This window comes from Dunckerocampus dactyliophorus, chromosome 5 (assembly GCF_027744805.1).
Source record: "Dunckerocampus dactyliophorus isolate RoL2022-P2 chromosome 5, RoL_Ddac_1.1, whole genome shotgun sequence".
NCBI lineage: Eukaryota > Metazoa > Chordata > Actinopteri > Syngnathiformes > Syngnathidae > Dunckerocampus > Dunckerocampus dactyliophorus.
Genome location: NC_072823.1, coordinates 21298385 through 21314375, shown reverse-complemented (window position 1 = coordinate 21314375; position 15991 = coordinate 21298385). Strand labels below are relative to the sequence as shown.

The 15991-nt window shown below is 39.7% G+C and overlaps 3 protein-coding genes across 10 annotated transcripts in view; 1 reads left to right on the top strand and 2 right to left on the bottom strand.

The window, feature by feature from the left end:
• Positions 1-5105, top strand: part of nfat5a (nuclear factor of activated T cells 5a) — a 34033-nt gene extending 28928 nt beyond the window's left edge. For all 7 annotated transcript variants that reach the window (XM_054775589.1, XM_054775592.1, XM_054775594.1 and 4 more), the window contains one exon: positions 142-5105. In XM_054775589.1, the coding sequence (XP_054631564.1) occupies positions 142-542 (401 nt within the window). In that variant the 3' untranslated portion in view covers positions 543-5105. The remainder of the gene's footprint in view (positions 1-141) is intronic.
• nudt7 (nudix (nucleoside diphosphate linked moiety X)-type motif 7) lies at positions 531-7065 on the bottom strand. The gene is made up of 3 exons (XM_054775598.1): positions 6497-7065; positions 6275-6433; positions 531-6208 (listed from the first exon to the last, which is right to left on the bottom strand). The coding sequence occupies exons 1-3, from the start codon at positions 6653-6655 to the stop codon at positions 5855-5857; spliced, it is 672 nt and encodes a 223-aa protein (XP_054631573.1). The 5' UTR covers positions 6656-7065; the 3' UTR covers positions 531-5854.
• A 155-nt stretch (positions 7066-7220) lies between these two features.
• hprt1l (hypoxanthine phosphoribosyltransferase 1, like) lies at positions 7221-15686 on the bottom strand. Of its 2 annotated transcripts, XM_054775599.1 has the most exons (9): positions 15376-15686; positions 13897-14003; positions 11423-11606; positions 10437-10502; positions 10328-10345; positions 10160-10242; positions 9348-9394; positions 8905-8981; positions 7221-7803 (listed from the first exon to the last, which is right to left on the bottom strand). In XM_054775599.1, exons 1-9 carry the CDS (start codon positions 15391-15393, stop codon positions 7756-7758), a joined length of 648 nt encoding a protein of 215 aa, XP_054631574.1. In that variant the 5' UTR covers positions 15394-15686; the 3' UTR covers positions 7221-7755. The 2 variants fall into 2 exon arrangements, with proteins under 2 accessions (XP_054631574.1, XP_054631575.1); XM_054775600.1 differs by lacking the exon at positions 8905-8981.
• Positions 15687-15991: the final 305 nt, after the last annotated feature.

The following is a 15991-nucleotide window of genomic DNA, read 5'->3' as shown; positions in this document are numbered from 1 at the left end:
TGGTCCCGTGATTATATAAACCACTACTACTACCAAAGACCCTGGTCTCAATTGAATGCTATTGTTGAGTTTGTTTTCCCAAGGTCTTGACCATGCTACTGCTATTCTAAATTGACCATTTCCATTTTCTCCTCCTGGCAGACACTCCCCAGCTCCTCAACGCCTCTGGATCAACCCTTCCAGTTCCGAGCCAAGCCCAAAACTCGGGTCACATGCAGCCCCTCATGGAACAGCCCATGGCCCAGGCTGCAACCTCTATGACGCCCACCATGCACAGCAGCTTACAGGGCACACTTCAGGCACAAATGCAGTCCAGCTTGGAGAGCGCCATGCAGAGCAGCCTGCAGAACGTCATGCAGACAAACGCCCAGGTGACCCTGCAGCCCGGCCTGCAGACCACCATAGACACAAGCCTGCCGACTCCAATGCAGACCAATCTTCAGATACAAAGCAGCTTACAGAATACACTGCAGGGGTCGATATCGCCGTCATCCAACATGGGCAAAATAGAGGACCTACTGGAAAGCCTACAGAAGCAGTGAGGATGTGCGCGGACCACGTGGAGAGAAGGTGACATGTAGCCATGTACTCCTAATATCAACAAGACTAGCGGCGCATGGTGTTTTGTGCCAATGCCACAAAACTTTAAAAAGAAAAAAGTATATTTAAGAATTAAATGCCCCATTTTACCTAAAACTCCCAAAATGATGAGCTTATGTAACTCATTTTTATTAACTATTTATCATAAATTATAGCCTTTGTATATCCATTGTCCTTGAATTGATGATCTGCCTTTTGTTATTACCCCTCTTGCAGGATCAGAGAGGCCTGTAATAACTGCTTTATCTGTAAGTCTGGGGGGAAAAGATGCAGTGTTTTGTTCTCGAGAGTGTTTTAATAATGTTGGGCCTACGAGCGGGTCCAACCAACCAGGTTGTTTTTCATGGAAAAACTGGAAGGAAAGAAAAGGAATGTCACTGACTGAAGCAAACTTGACAAAGTGTGATGAGCAGGCAGTAAAACAGTTAGCCATGGATTCAACGTCCAATTGCAGAAAAACGTCGGGCTGAATCTCATTTTTGGAGTGTGGAAACTCTTTATTTGCACCGAGTGGTGACGACTGTAGGCAGGCTTTGTGGATCAGCTAATATGTTTTTTGAATTACTGAAATCTGATAACAATAAAGGCTCTTATGTTATGCACATTTGACAGGAGGGCACTTTCAAGATAATTCAAAACTATAAATACACATTTGTCGAAAGTGGTTTAAATATATTTATTGTTGGTGTACTTTCAAGTTTAACACTCCTGAATGAGATTTAACCTGGTTAAATACTGTGACTTCTCTGTGTGTTTCCATGCTTGCAGGCCTCGAAATAACTATGAAGTTTGTTGTATCGTTTTGTCTTTTGAAGGTAAACCTTTACCGAGTCAATGTGGATAGAAACTTTACACTCGTGAGTGTCGTGTGGTTTTATAGACATTTTATCTCAAGCACTTTATAACCTCTTCTGTATAACCAGCTAATCCTTTCATCCATCCATCCATCCATCCATCCATCCACGCATGCATCTGTACACAGAAACATCCATTAAGACATAAAAAGCAGAAAAAGAAACACAAAAAAACAAAGTGTCTTTGTACAGGATAAAAACATCACAACAAACAATTTTTCATCGTATGTCTGCGTAGTTTTGATGTCCAAGGCAACTCTGTAATGAAATTATGCTCACAGCTGAATCACAAGTTTTATTGTACCAAAGACTATTAGGGCCACACTGGAAAGAATACAAATGTTACGAGAAGGAAGTTGTCCCGAGAATCAAATCATAATGTTTATGTGGGACAAAATCTACTTAAAGCTTAGGGGTAAACAATCATTTAAATGGAATCAATGTCTACATTTTTACAGAACTACAATCACAACTTAGTCGTAATTTTACGAGAAAAAAGTTGTAATATTAGAATTATTTTGAGAAAAAAGCTGTACATTTTCTGTGGATAACACTGTGATATTTTTTTTGTCCTAACATTACAATCTTAATGAAAATGTTAGAATAAAATCTTGAGTATGATTAAAAAGAACATTAGGAGGAAAAAAACTGCAGTTTCACTGGAATCAATTTGTAATATTAGCAGAATCAAGTCATCCTTTTACAAGACAAAAAGTTGTAATATGGGAGTATGGTTATCATATTATAAGAAATCGTAATTTGAAGAAAAATGTAATTGTAATGTGAAATTTTGCGTTGAAGTTGCAATTATAACAAGAACAAAATCTATAAAAATGTACTAGGGGGAAAAGTTGCATTTTTACTGTAACAAATTCATAATGACAGAATAAATATGTAATCTTGTGAAAAGAGGATAATATTAGAATAAAGTTGTAAAAAATACAAATGAAACAGTCGTATGTCACATCAGCACCATCATCCATATGAACAAGTTAATGTACTTTTCTCATAAAAGCCTCATTTCTGTAAAATGACAACTTTTTCTTGTAATATGACTGTATTCACATACAGTTTTGTATCTTTTTTTTGTAATTTTAGAATTCCTTTCAGTGTGACCCTAATGCTCCTCGGTAGAATAGATCTAATAATAGTCCATTCCCTTTTTAGTCAGTGTTAGAATCCTCCATCGGCTTTTGGCTTGTGGCTTTTTACATAAGGCTTTATTCAAATGAAGAATATTTTGTCATCTTTTGCTCTTTTTGCCAACTCTTCTCCGTTTTTTGTTACCTTTTACTTGTTGGGTTTGGAAAAAGTTGGCGGGCACCGTGTGAAGTTGGCACCTTCCTGACTGTGACAATGGAGGCTGCCATTTTGATTCTATGGTGCTATGTTGCAGCGGTGACGGAACCTTGTGAAGAGATTTTTTTTTTGGAACTATCAGCCACGCAGGCATTGTTAGCTACATGCAAGTTGAGTGGGAGGGGTTCAGACTGGACCGTAAACCAAAGCTCCCGTCATCAAATGGTCTCGTGTTGGTCCTTCGGAGATCGTGTTTACTCATTTCTATTGCAGCTCTTATATGTACAGTGGAGAGGAACATATTGTAAAGGTACTTTTAGTTACGTTTCCACCAATTTTATAACTAAGCATATCTACACCAACTTGGCGTCAAGCAAAAAAAAAAAAAAGTTTTGACTGACATCGCTCATTAAAAAAAAAGCATTTGTTTACATCTACTCGCGTCCCGCCGCTTTTAGTGATCCATTTTAAAAGTAAATTATCTTTTTTAGAATTTTGTATCTATGTATCAAAATGTAGACTATTTTTGTAATTAAAAAAATAAACAAGTGCAGAATATCAGAGCTGGTATGTTGCCTGAAAGCAAGCGTAGGTGTTGTGGTGAAAAGAAGGCAAACTGAATTTTTTTTTTGAAGTTCCTACAATGGAAGTCCTGATGTGTGGGTTTAGGTCACTGGTGGTCCCTTTTTCTTTTTCTTTTTTACCCCCCACCCCCCTTCCTTGGTCATGCATCTCAAATGGCACTTTTGACTCACACAGTAACTGTAGGTCAGATTCTAGGGCACTAGTTTCCAAGCATTCCATTCCTATTGGCTAGGGGGAGCTAAAGAGCACATGATGGTGATAGGTGACACGGAGTATGCCCTCTTAAAGCCATACTAACACAAAGAAGAAGAAACGGCTTCAGTTTCACGAATGTAATTTTTACCTCATTGTATGTGGACATCAGACCAATTAGATGTTGAAGGGTGCACTCACACTGCTCTGCAGGCTGACACTTCCATTTGGACTCCTTTTGAGGCCTGCGAGGTGGCAGTTATCAACTGGCGGGAGGAGCGAGTGAGCACGCAGACAGTGGCCTTTGTCCTTGTGGGTTAATTTTGAGTCCATCTGTTTATTTCTCAATGTGACAGGTGGCAGTTATGACCAGTTACCGCCCCTGATCACTAATAACCGGCAGGAGGAGCGGCCACTCGGGTTGTATTACTACGCATGAGCAAGCGTACCGTGTGCTTTGATTGTGTGGATCATTTCGTCTTTCTGTGGTGCACGGTGGCAGTTAATAACTGGTGGGAGATATGGCATGTTGTGTTGTGCGGACACACGCGTACCGTGGGTTTTGATTTTGTGGATTATGTCGAGTCTTCGTTTGCATTTCTACTGTATTATACAATGTGACGTTTATCATTAATAACTGGCGGAATTTCTACTCTATTTCTGTTAAACAAGGTAGCGGTTATTCATAACCAGCAGGAGGAGCAATGGTGGATCACAATAATGAAATGACGCGTCTACGTTGTGCACGTGCTCGTGCGTGAGTCAAGTGTGAGTGCGCCCTAACTAAGAAGTGCCACCAACAGTCGTGTGTGTTGGTGTACATTTGTCCGATTTGTTGTTTTTCGTTAGTATGACTTTCCATAAGCCTTTTCCGCCAGAAGAGAGAACCACAGGATGGCGGTGTTCGACAAAAAGCACACAAAACCTTTTCACACAAACACACACACAAAAGGAAAAAAAAAATGGGTTTTGTCCGTCATGGGTGTAAATGAATATCCGTGTATATTTAAATGTGAAAATATACTGCAGGGGTCATTTCAATTGTGATGCTTTCTAAAGAACTTTGTGTGCCTTGATAACAAAAAAGAAAAAAAAACATGTTTTCTCTGCTGTGTTTACTGGTGTGTTCCCTCTGTGTCCTTGCTACTTTAGATCCTCCTACGTTTGGTTCAACTGCAGCCCACACTGGTTTGTTTTACTGCTCATATATTTTTCTTTTTAACAATCATATCAGTTAACGTGCTTGCCACCAGTCTTTCTTTTGGATGCCTCATGAGATTTGTACAAGTGAGGTGAAAGGGACGAAATAATGGAGATTGTTTCCGTCAGTGTTTTTGGGTCTCCACATTGATTACTATTGATCGAAATGCTTTGTTTTTTTTGTTTTTTTATTTAAAAAAAACAAGGAGCAGCCATGAAGTTACTGTTAATCGCCAGTAGCGCAAGCTGTATGTCGTCATGTACTGAGAATTGTTTGCTCATCCACGTTGCTTTCTGTCCCACACTCTCCAACAGTGTGTGTGTGTGTGTGTGTGTGTGTGTGTGTGTGTAGCGTGAGCTTTAGTATATATTTAGCCTTATAACCCCACCATAGGGACAATGGTCAACCCCCCAGTGTGTTATCATTCATCTGAATTATTATATTAACATGTACTTTGCCTTGGTCTGGACATTTGTATACTCTTCAGTTTATATCTGTAATCCTGCTGCTACATTAAATTAATAAAAACTAAAAATGAAAAGTCTCCAGTTCTTCGCGTCCTTCATCTCACATTGAGTTGTATTTTTTTATTTTTTTAAGTGTTATTGCACTTCTACATAGGTGTATTAGGGTCAAGGGACAAAAAAAATAAAAGCAGCATTAAGTTTTATAGAAATTCATATTAGTTTTAAAAAAACACAACCTCTAGCCTCATATTTTTACTTCTAAATATTTTACTTGTCGCATTATTTTATTCTCATAAAGCTGATGTATTTTTCTGGAAACTTTCTATTTTGTAATATTTCCTCTAGTTTTTATTCCTCCTAACATTACATTTTTTAACACCTTCACTAGAACCTCTTGAAAAAAAATCATGTCCTAAAATTAACTTTTTATCGTAATTGTCTTTACAATAAACATTTGCATATATTACTACAAAATATTTTATTCCTCAAATAGGTTTTGTTGTAATATAACTTCTTTCCCATAACAATTTACATTTTTTTACCATATTACTGTGTACATTATTTTTCAGTTTACTATTGCTGTTTATTGCCTACCTCCCCATCTTATACATTCTTTATTAAAAAGTCATTAAGATGTCAGAAAATAAAAGGCCAAGTCACAGTTTACTCAGTCTTTTGTGAAGGTGTCGTCTGAGCATGCCTTGTAGTTCTTCTGCATTAAAGCCCATATCAAACTCAGGTTTGGTCTTGTGAGCAATGGTGGCGACAATAAAGGCGATCATGGCGGTCAGACCCCAAATGTGATACTTGGCTCCCGTGTCAGGGTCCACATAGTCAAAGGAGAGTGAAGGCACTGCGGCTTGTGCAGCAGCAAGGCCATCAAAGTGGTCTTTGTTAAAAGCGAAGACGTCCAAGGGGACAGTGAACGCAGCGCTGACCTCTGCAGGGTTTGGACTGGGCCTGAAGGACTCCTCGATGAAGCCAACCACGGGGGTCACCAACAGGTTGTTCTGTTCATAGATGGATATGATGAAGCAGAAGTCAAAATGATTTACTGTATTAAGTAAATCATGTACCTTACTGATGATGGGGTGCAATGTGCAGATAACGTGGACATCACCAGGATGTACACCAATCTCCTCTTGAGCTTCTCTCAGCGCTGTGTCCACTTCATCTTTGTCACAGGGGTCTTTTTTACCACCAGGAAAACACACCTCGCCTCCACTGGTCCTTAGCTAAACACACACGTTGCCAGCAAATAGTAACAACTCATTCGTATTTACTAATGTGTTTGTTACCTGCTTGGAACGTTGGGTCATCAGTGTATACAGCTTCCCACTTCTCACAAACAGAGGGACCAACACTGAGGCTTTATTCAGCGCAGGTAGCGTCATTAATTTCACTTTTCTGACGTCAAACTGTTCAAAAACAGCGATGGTCTCCATTTTGATTGCCATGCTGGTAAACGGATGCGAAGTCAAGAGGGCAGGGAACGAGTAGCTAGCATAAACATGCACGAGTGGCGTTAGCAACGCGTAAAACAGGAAGCACTGGTACAAACAAATACATATATTATTTAATTAACGAACTTTATTAGTTTTATAAGGAAACAATTGACTTTAAAAAACGGTAAACGAGTACCAAATGTTGGTGGGCTAACAGCCAGCAATCCCCACAGCGCCACCTATCCTGTCGGATGACCATAGAGGCCAAACGAGTACTCTTTTTACAACGCCATCTAGCGTATTGGATGTAACGATGCTTTTTTTTGCTAATCCACACTCACGTCCCAGCTAGCGTCACTATACAAACCATAATTAAAAAACGTCATCGAATGGTTTATTACATACCTCTCCATAGAAACTAGTTCCCTCATCCATTTACATTATTGGAATAGTAATGAAAAATTAACCAGTAGGATTTTTTTTAAATAGATATTTGCAGATTAACTCAGCAAAAACCTATCTATTCGCTACACAGTATTTATTATAAATGATAATATAGCCAATATAGAATCTTGAATATTCTCTGCAGTTTTATTCTTATTGCTCCCTCTGCTGGCCAACCTGAATGTGTGCAATAAAAGAGCGGAACAGTATTCTTTGTTTCAACTGCAGGTCCATGATGAAAATGCCATTTCTGAAATAAAACAATACAGTACGTAGATTCTCAATCAGTCGTCAGTCACTTGGCATAAAGTGAATATGATACAGTACATGGACATTAAGTGCAAACTAAAGACTACCTATTCACTGAACATACAGTCTCAGTCATGAGCGACAACCAATGAGTTACATTCTTAATATTAAAAGATAAATCTAATGTACATAAAACCCTTGAGCAACAAATAAATACACTTCATGTTGTAACCAAAATAATACCTCCTTCTTATAATGAACCAATCAACCTCTTGCTTTTCATTCAGGAGGACTGGGGAATTAATATTCTTATTCACAATTTACAAGCACATTTTTGGGCTCTTCTGTGTAGAAAAATAAAGAATTAAGGACGATCATCACAGTGGTCCCAGTCGTGAGTAATTGGCTTCTTCATCGCTTCACACTTTGTACTTCTCCTTGGCCTCGTCATTCAGTATGCAGATGTGCTGTTCAAACATACATGCCATGATTATTTGGAAGTGTGTACAGTACACATAGTACAGCTCTATGACTTGTTAAAAATGTCATATGGCTCCACGCATACCTGTCAACCCTCCCATTTTCCCCTGGGGAACTCGCGTATTTTGCCCATCTTTCCTGTCGAACTCCCGTTTGAAAGTGCTCATGACACCAAAAAATAAATAAATTGAGAAACAAAAACCCAACACAATTAAAGTACTCCGCTAAACATTTTTGTCACACTGTCATAGATAAACAAATAGTGATTTTGACAGATTTGTCCCACGAAGTTATGCTGACACATCCGACGAGGTTAATGATGTCTTAGAAATGTGAACACACTTACTCGGTCGCCTCGAGTGTTCCAGCAAAAGCCTTCGACACAACGGGCAGGCATAATATTTAAAAATATACAACAAATCAACAGACATTCAGCGAGAAGTGGAGCATAATATCAGAATGCGTTGTAATGAAGCACAAGTTCCGGGTGGGACTGTCCGGAGCTGATGTCACTTGCTCCGCCTCCTCCAGACACGGAAGAAGTGACAAAAACTCTAATAAACATTTAAACATTTGAGCACACATCTAACAGGAAATGTTATTTCCCACATCAGAAACCAACAGTATGAACACGTGTTTTGGTGTCATGAGCCCTTTAAATAGTTTGCCATAAACCTTTTTTGCAATGGAAAATTTCCCTCATTTTCAAATGCAAATTTGACTCCGTGCATGCTAACATGGCTACATCTCTGTCAAACAGCTTCAATGGTTGAATAGTTTTATTTATTATCAATACGACGGTTAACTTCTTTTGCACTCGTATGACATTTAAACATGCTCAAAAGCACTACACATGAATCGCTGTCGGCATGCCAACTCGCCTGTGCCTTTGTCACGTCATCAAAAGGTTCAATAGTTTACATTTGAGTTGTATAATAGAGTGGTTCACTTCTTTTTACATTTGTATGACAGTTAAGGTTATGCCTGTATAGTGGAATAAATGGCTTTTACCATAGAACAGATCATTTCTATTTTCATCGTTTCCTCTGGGAAGTGCTTTTTCGGTCATACAAGCTCTGCAGACTTACACTGAGATCTCTGAAGTACTCATTGTAGTCCAAAGCGTAGCCCACCAGGAAGGCGTCAGGGACCTCAAAGCCAATGTCTGCAGTAAACACATGCTAGGAGGGTTACTGCATCAAAAGCAACTATTCCAGGAAAGTACGATATTTGTATTAAATGAAAGAGTATCTAATTAGGATGGCAGTAAGTGAAAGCAGTGGCAGCAGCTGTCATTGGGGGACAATCTTGAGCAGATCATCACAACCTAAAGGCATTGCGTAACAGCAGACAGCCACAAGGCGTGGTGATCAAGCATTTTCCTGAAATTAATGTTAATCCAGATGAGGAGGGGAGGAATAAAACTGCTTTATTCGATAATGCTAAAAGCCTTTTCTAAAAAGGAGTCAAACAGGATAAATACATTGCATTTACATTGTTACAACATGAAAATACGCCACGAGGTACTCACAGTCTGGTCTGTACCCTGAACTCCTGGGAGTCCTCTTCACCAGGAGACTGCAAACAGGAAGTGAGACAGGTGCTCATGATAAGCTCACTTCATCTAATAACATCCAATAATGGAGCAATATCAAAAAAGTCTAACTAAATAAGGTCACCAAAGTATCAGATACAGCTCTCAGTATGATGCAACGCAATGTGCAGCGTTCGCCAAGGTAGAAATAGAGGGTCCACACTTTTTATTAAGTAATTAAGTATGATGCATTGAATGATACTGTACTGCTATTATGGTGAATCTGCACTGCTACGTGAATGACAACCAGTATACTTTTTAGTGCTTAGGTACAGCACTTTTTAAAAAATATGATCGTAATTACTCATAGAGAGTCACTATTTCCATCGCAGGCCGTTCGAATCAGTTCTCAAAGCTAAAATTAGCTCTGGGCTCCCTTGTTTTGGGATCAAAGTGAATCAAACAAACCAAAAGGCTTTTACATTTGAACTCTGAAAATAACTCTGCAATCATTAGTCTTAGTCTAGCTATTTGTTTTTGTGCTGCTGTGTTCGTGGAAGATGCCTTGTCCGTGTATTAGTGCATTAGCTGTATATCCAGGAAGACAATGCTATTTTTACACCCATCATAGGAAAGCTACAAAGCTTCCACACATTTCCTGCTCGCAGAGAAATGGCCTCTCTCGCGCTCTTAGTAGAGATTAACTCTTAAGCCGCTACACGCAGACTGAAAGTAACAGTATCCATTAGCTAAGAGCAGTGGCCAGCGCTCACATGCACACTCTCTGGATGCACTAGCTGTCCTCCTACCTCACCACTTTCACCATCTTGGGTCTGCTTTCATTTAGCAGGGACAGCAACGTTTGCATTGTCCTGCCTGTCTCCACAATGTCCTTTGGGAAAGAGAGCATGTTTATTTATGGAAGTATTTACTACTTTCACTTGGTTAGTCACGTAAAAAAACATGAAGCCTCTTACCTCGACTATCAAAACATGCTGCGGTGACAAAAGAAATCATGAGTGAGGCCACAAACACATTGCAATTATGTGTTAACTTGACATTGGTAGTAAAAAGAAGAGGACAAACCTTGCCGGAAAGACTGGACAGCTCATCGCCTCCTATGACTTTGACGCTGTTGGTTGATTTGTCATTCTAAGGGTGACACGGAGGCCTCACTGTTAAACACTTTAGCACCCGTTTCCAGTTGAGTCATGTCAAGCTGTGTTGTTTGATTTCAACTGAAAGACACTGCCAATAACAACATGACCAGCCACATATTGTACCTCAGGGGTTGGACTAGACCCAGTTAATTACTTAACATTTGTACATTTTTCATCCTGCCAGGACATATTTGGACCACACTGAACTCGCAGTGAACTTGTCACACACTGAAATGAACAGGGGGGGCCGTCACTGACTACAATCACGGTGCAAACACAGAAATGACAGCACAACATGTAACATGAGGAATAGTAAACAACAGCTATGTTAACGGAAACATGTAACTAAGACCTTTTTACAAAACAAGTGCCGCAAGGCATGCTGGGAAGCCTGGATCAGTGGAAAGATGGGTTGTGGACGAAAGACACCGCACACTTTTGGGATGAGCTAGCACAGCGCTCTCAACTCACATTGAATGCTCTTCTGCATTTGAATGAAGTAACATTTTCCTGTCTCGTCAGTGTTAACCGTGTGTCCCAATACTTGTGTCCATACAAGACATTATACCAGGCATCAAGCAGACAAAAGTAAAGGAAGGTGCCAGATGGTGCCAATCAGTTTGGCTTTAAGAGACAGAGGAGTCACTCGAAAACAATGGCGGCCCCCTGGGAGGTTAGCATGGATGTTGCCATAGAAGCAGTTTTATCAGAACAGGACAACATGACAAGAAAGAAGAAGAGCAGCAGTTTCACACTCACTTCCATTCAGGGTGTCTCTTTATGTAACAAGAGTCGTCGGTGTGTGTTTTTTTTCCCCCCCGAAGAGGTTTTTATTTGCATGCTGGCCTGTCCCATTCGCTCCTCACACTTTCAAGTACAGCCCATAAATCTCCCACCTCACAATGAACTTACACAGTAGCTCTTCACTCTGATGAAATCCACCGTCAGCGGCACAGATTTATCGCTGTTCTGGTTCAGCGTTTTAATGTAGTCCAGCAGGTCCGCGAAGAATTTGTAGCCGCCCTTCAGCACGCATAGAGCGACAATGTGGTGGCCCCCCATGTCACGGACGATGTCGCGGGCCAAACGCTCAGTCCTGACACACACACACACACACACAAAAAAAACCCATAGACAATTGCCAAAAATCCAATAACTTTATCTATCTCTACATGCGCTTTTACATGTTTGTTGCGCTACTCAGTTGTTGGTGTGAAAGTCATTCATGTTACATTTCCTGTACTGTGTTCTTTACAATGAACTCACCAGCGGTACTAATGCTGGCTGAGCAGGTTCCTCCTCACCGCTATCACAACATTGGATCTGTTGCTGCTGTGTTGTGCAACTCACTTGTTAAATATATAAATACCCATGTGGTCAAAGAGAGCTGAATTTTCCTTTCCCCTTTTCTCATGTGCTCCAATTTCATGATTAAAAATGTTGCTGTTACATATAAATGAGTTTTCCAACTTCAGAAATGACACAGCTTCTCCAATTATCAGCTGCTTCCAACTAACTCCCCAAATCAATGGCCCGGCCCGGTTTCCTATTAATCAAGAATTTTGGAAGATGTTTCCCTGGCCAAGTTTTCCAAAAGTGTGTCTCCAGTGTTTAGTTGGACACAACTGGACTCATTCAAATCCATCATGTGGAAATGACCTGTGATTTGAAAGGCAAATTCAACCAGGTGCACCCAGCTGACTGTGCGGGTACAAAGAAAACACACAAAAAACATTTAAATATCCTGAAAAAGTTCCAAATTTTTTGCAACTGAAAACCATAGATTTTGTGGGACGGTCACAGCATACAGACATACAAACCCAAAGTACAGTCTCGGAAAATTAGAATATTACATAAGATCAATAAAAAAGGATATTTTAAAGAGAAACGTCAGGCTTCTGAAATGTACGTTCATTTCTATGGACTCAAAACTTGCTTTCTATGGACTTGGAGTTTGCTGGCCGATCAAGCACAGTAACAACATGGTCCATGAAGCAGCACTTGGTCCCGTTGGCAGTGTGGGCACCAAATGTTCTGGTGGATGGCTGAGTTGACTGGACTTCAGACAACACAGTGGACCAACACCAGCAGATGACAAAGCAGCCCAAATAATCACAGACTGTGGAAACTTCACCCTGGATTTCAAGCAATGTGGACTTTGTGCCTCTCCACTCTTCAAGTAATGCTGTCACAATGACCACTATTTATAGTCTTGTGCCATGCATACAAGGTGACTTCAATGTCATGATTGCCACTATCAATTTGGATTTTTGTATCGCTGTAAAATCTATACCATATAAGATATTTGAGTATTGATAATAATAATAATGAGATGACATTTCGTTTAGTGACTGTGTATGTATAAACATTGCCAACAACTCCCGAGTGCTATAAACTCCGTAAGTCTACGTTTATTGAAAAAAGATGCAATCATTTCCTGAATGGATAACATAATTTCATCTCACCAACTCCCTATTTTTTGCTTATAAAACTGAGAGGAATATATTTTCACTGCGTTACTGTGTTTGCTCCCTCGTTCGGCACGCAAAGTCTAAGATCCACCTCCCGACCAATTAAAAATGTAGCAAAATGAGCAATACTTAAATAATTCCACCCACATTATAACTGCATGCAAACAATATAACTAAATTAAATGCATCCCTATATTTACAGTCATGGAAAAAATGATTAGACCACCCTTTTTCTTCAGTTTCTTGTTCATTTTAATGCCAGATACAACTAAAGGTACCTTTGTTTGGACAAATATAACAATGACAACAAAACTCGCTCATGAGAGTTACATTTTTGGGCAGTACAATGCTATAAATTAAATTCAACTCTTATGAGCTATATTTGTTATCATCATTATATTTGTCCACACAAATGTACCTTTAGTTGTACCAGGCATTACAATGGATCAATAAACTGTATCAATCAACTGGAGGAAAACTTCTAGGCCTCCATTGTGGAATAAATGTGGTGCTTATGGTTGTGCCGTGTAACATAAATAAGGCCGTCCAACCAGACTGTCTTCATCCCTACCAGTGTGGTAAATTTTATTTTGGTTAGGTTTCCTGACCTAACCTAACATGCATGTTTTTGGAATGTGGGAAGAAACGTGAGTACCCGGAGAAAACCCACGCACGCACGGGGAGAACATGCAAACTCCACACAGAGATGCCCAAGGGGAGATTCAAACCCAGGTCTTCCCGATCTCCTGACCGTGCGGCCCATCATCAAACTTGCAAGAAATAAAGGCTTGAAATATGTTGCTCTATGTGTAAAGAATCTAGATAAATAGGTAACTTTCATGATATGATGATTTATTTTTAGATGTAAATGTAAACAAACAAGGGATCACATTTACTTGGTAGACAGCAGCTCACCTGTCCATGATGAGCCCATGAGGAATGATCACCTTGTCCAGATCTTTTTCATAATGTCTGGGCACACAGAAAAGGTCCAAGTCGAAGCCCTTCTCGTCGTCTGCGATCTGAATGGAGACAGATGACTTGAACCAAATTAAAACATTCCCCAATAGAATATTTGTCTGGTAGAAATATCATGACATGTTTTCCACTCCAGTCCTGTATGTGGCGACAAAGCGCATTTTCAATGTGCCACACGGCGAGTGTCCATCAAAACATAAAGGCACACCACACTTTTAATCTGCTAATAAACGTGTGACAACAGAATTATTCTTTTACAATATGTTTTATACTGTCATATAGAGCACAGTGCCCGTATACCGGTACTACGTATCCCACATTGCATTTATTCAAAAAATATGCATATTTAAGCAAATTTTACATATATTTGGCCCAAATTACATTTTCAAACATAAAATAGCCAAATGAACTAAAATACAAATATCAAAGTTATGTTGTGATGATATGTAGTACACTACACTTGTCAATAGGTGTCAGTAATGTTACACTGATGAGACAATAGCCACTGTGCAGAAACAGGAGGTAAAAAAGGAACAACAAAAGGAACTCTGTCAATGCTAACGTGTGTGAGTCAATATTACATCTTATTTCCTCTTAGGTCTATTATATTGGGTTGGTGACTATAGGGGTGTTATTTCATGTCTAGAGAGCTCTAACAATGTTTAAAAAAAATGCATTTAGAAGTCTATACTCAAATTACGATAATATTCAATTTAAATAAGGAATCCTACTTGGCAGAAATTCACTTACGGTCAGGTGTTGCCAATTGATAAACAAGGGATGACTATTCGATTTGAGACACAGCCATAGTGGTTTTATACTAAATTCTGGTGACGTCTTACGTGTACTGGGCGTGGCTTTCAGATACCAATTGTTTTCATTGGTTTGGGGTAAGTTAGAATTGAGCCCTCTGAACTCTGCCTAGCAACATGTTGCTATATTTGATATTAAGTTTTCAAATAAAATTTCAAACAACGAGATTTATAATGATTGGCAGATTAGTTTCATTTCATTTTCATTAGGGAGACAAATTGGAAATTGAAAAAATGAATCAAATCAGGCAGTAAAAGAGACTACTATAGTTTAGTAGCTTGGTATGTAGTTTAGCTAGGTTCACGCCATTTTTTTTTTTTTTTTTATATAAAAACACATTTTAATGAGGATTAATTAAGTCTACAAGAGGTCCACCGTAGCGCCTCGGCAACATGGCAACACCCCAGCCTCTCAACCACCTGTTTACACCTCAACACTAACCCACAGACTTTACAATATAACTCAGAAATTAAAACATTTAGTGTCATAGCTGAAACGCTGATTGTAACGGCGTATGTGCACGCCGCTGGTCCAAACGGGCACAAGGTTCTCTACCACACCCTCACAACTAGTTCATTAGGGACGGAGCGAACGCGTCCTCACCTCCAGGTACGACGCCATGTCAGTGTCCGGTCCGTCTCAGAAATTGAACCGAGGAGCCATGCTCTGTTGTCGGTGGGGACGCCTCCGTCGTTGTCAGGATGGAGTAGACAGAGGGAGCGATGGTGGTGGTGGAGGTGTCGCTCCTCCGGCGGGATTTATAAACCGGTTACGTCAGGATCCACTTTTCCTGCCTAATAATAATCTGATTTGGACGACATAAGCAGAGGTTCGACTGAAGTGTCTGGACACAAGAGAGGACTCGGTCGGCACAGTTTCTGTGCTGTGAAGTGTTTTAAAGGAGAGGCTGCAGATGACGCAGTAAAAAAAAAAAGAAAAAAGTAACGGCCAAATGCTCTCTCGTTGCCTTTATATCGTCGTCATACGTTTAGCATGTCTCTTGTGGTCATTTGTATGCACCATCTACCCAAAAAACATAAAACATTTTATTATTTTATTGATTGTATCAAATTATCATATAACTTGAGTAATGGCTACTTTATTTACGCTCCCAAAGTCATGACAGCAGCTTGCATTAACTCGGATAAAAAAAGCAGTCCATAATATTAGGAACCTCTCCACAATCCATCTACGTTCTATATCGATTGGCCTCATTAGG

Bases quoted from the DNA above. Each gene is read 5' to 3' on its own strand.
- hprt1l (XM_054775599.1), bottom strand. The intron at 10,503-11,422 runs GTAAGTTCATTG...TGTCACCCTTAG, and splicing joins TCAGAGTGAAGAGCTACTGT to AATGACAAATCAACCAACAG. The intron at 8,982-9,347 runs GTGAGTACCTCG...TGTTTACTGCAG, and splicing joins TTCAGGGTACAGACCAGACT to ACATTGGCTTTGAGGTCCCT.
- nudt7 (XM_054775598.1), bottom strand. From the start codon at position 6,655: ATGGCAATCAAAATGGAGACCATCGCTGTTTTTGAACAGTTTGACGTC. The intron at 6,434-6,496 runs GTAACAAACACA...GTGTGTGTTTAG, and splicing joins TGACCCAACGTTCCAAGCAG to CTAAGGACCAGTGGAGGCGA. The intron at 6,209-6,274 runs GTACATGATTTA...ATCTATGAACAG, and splicing joins TGCACCCCATCATCAGTAAG to AACAACCTGTTGGTGACCCC.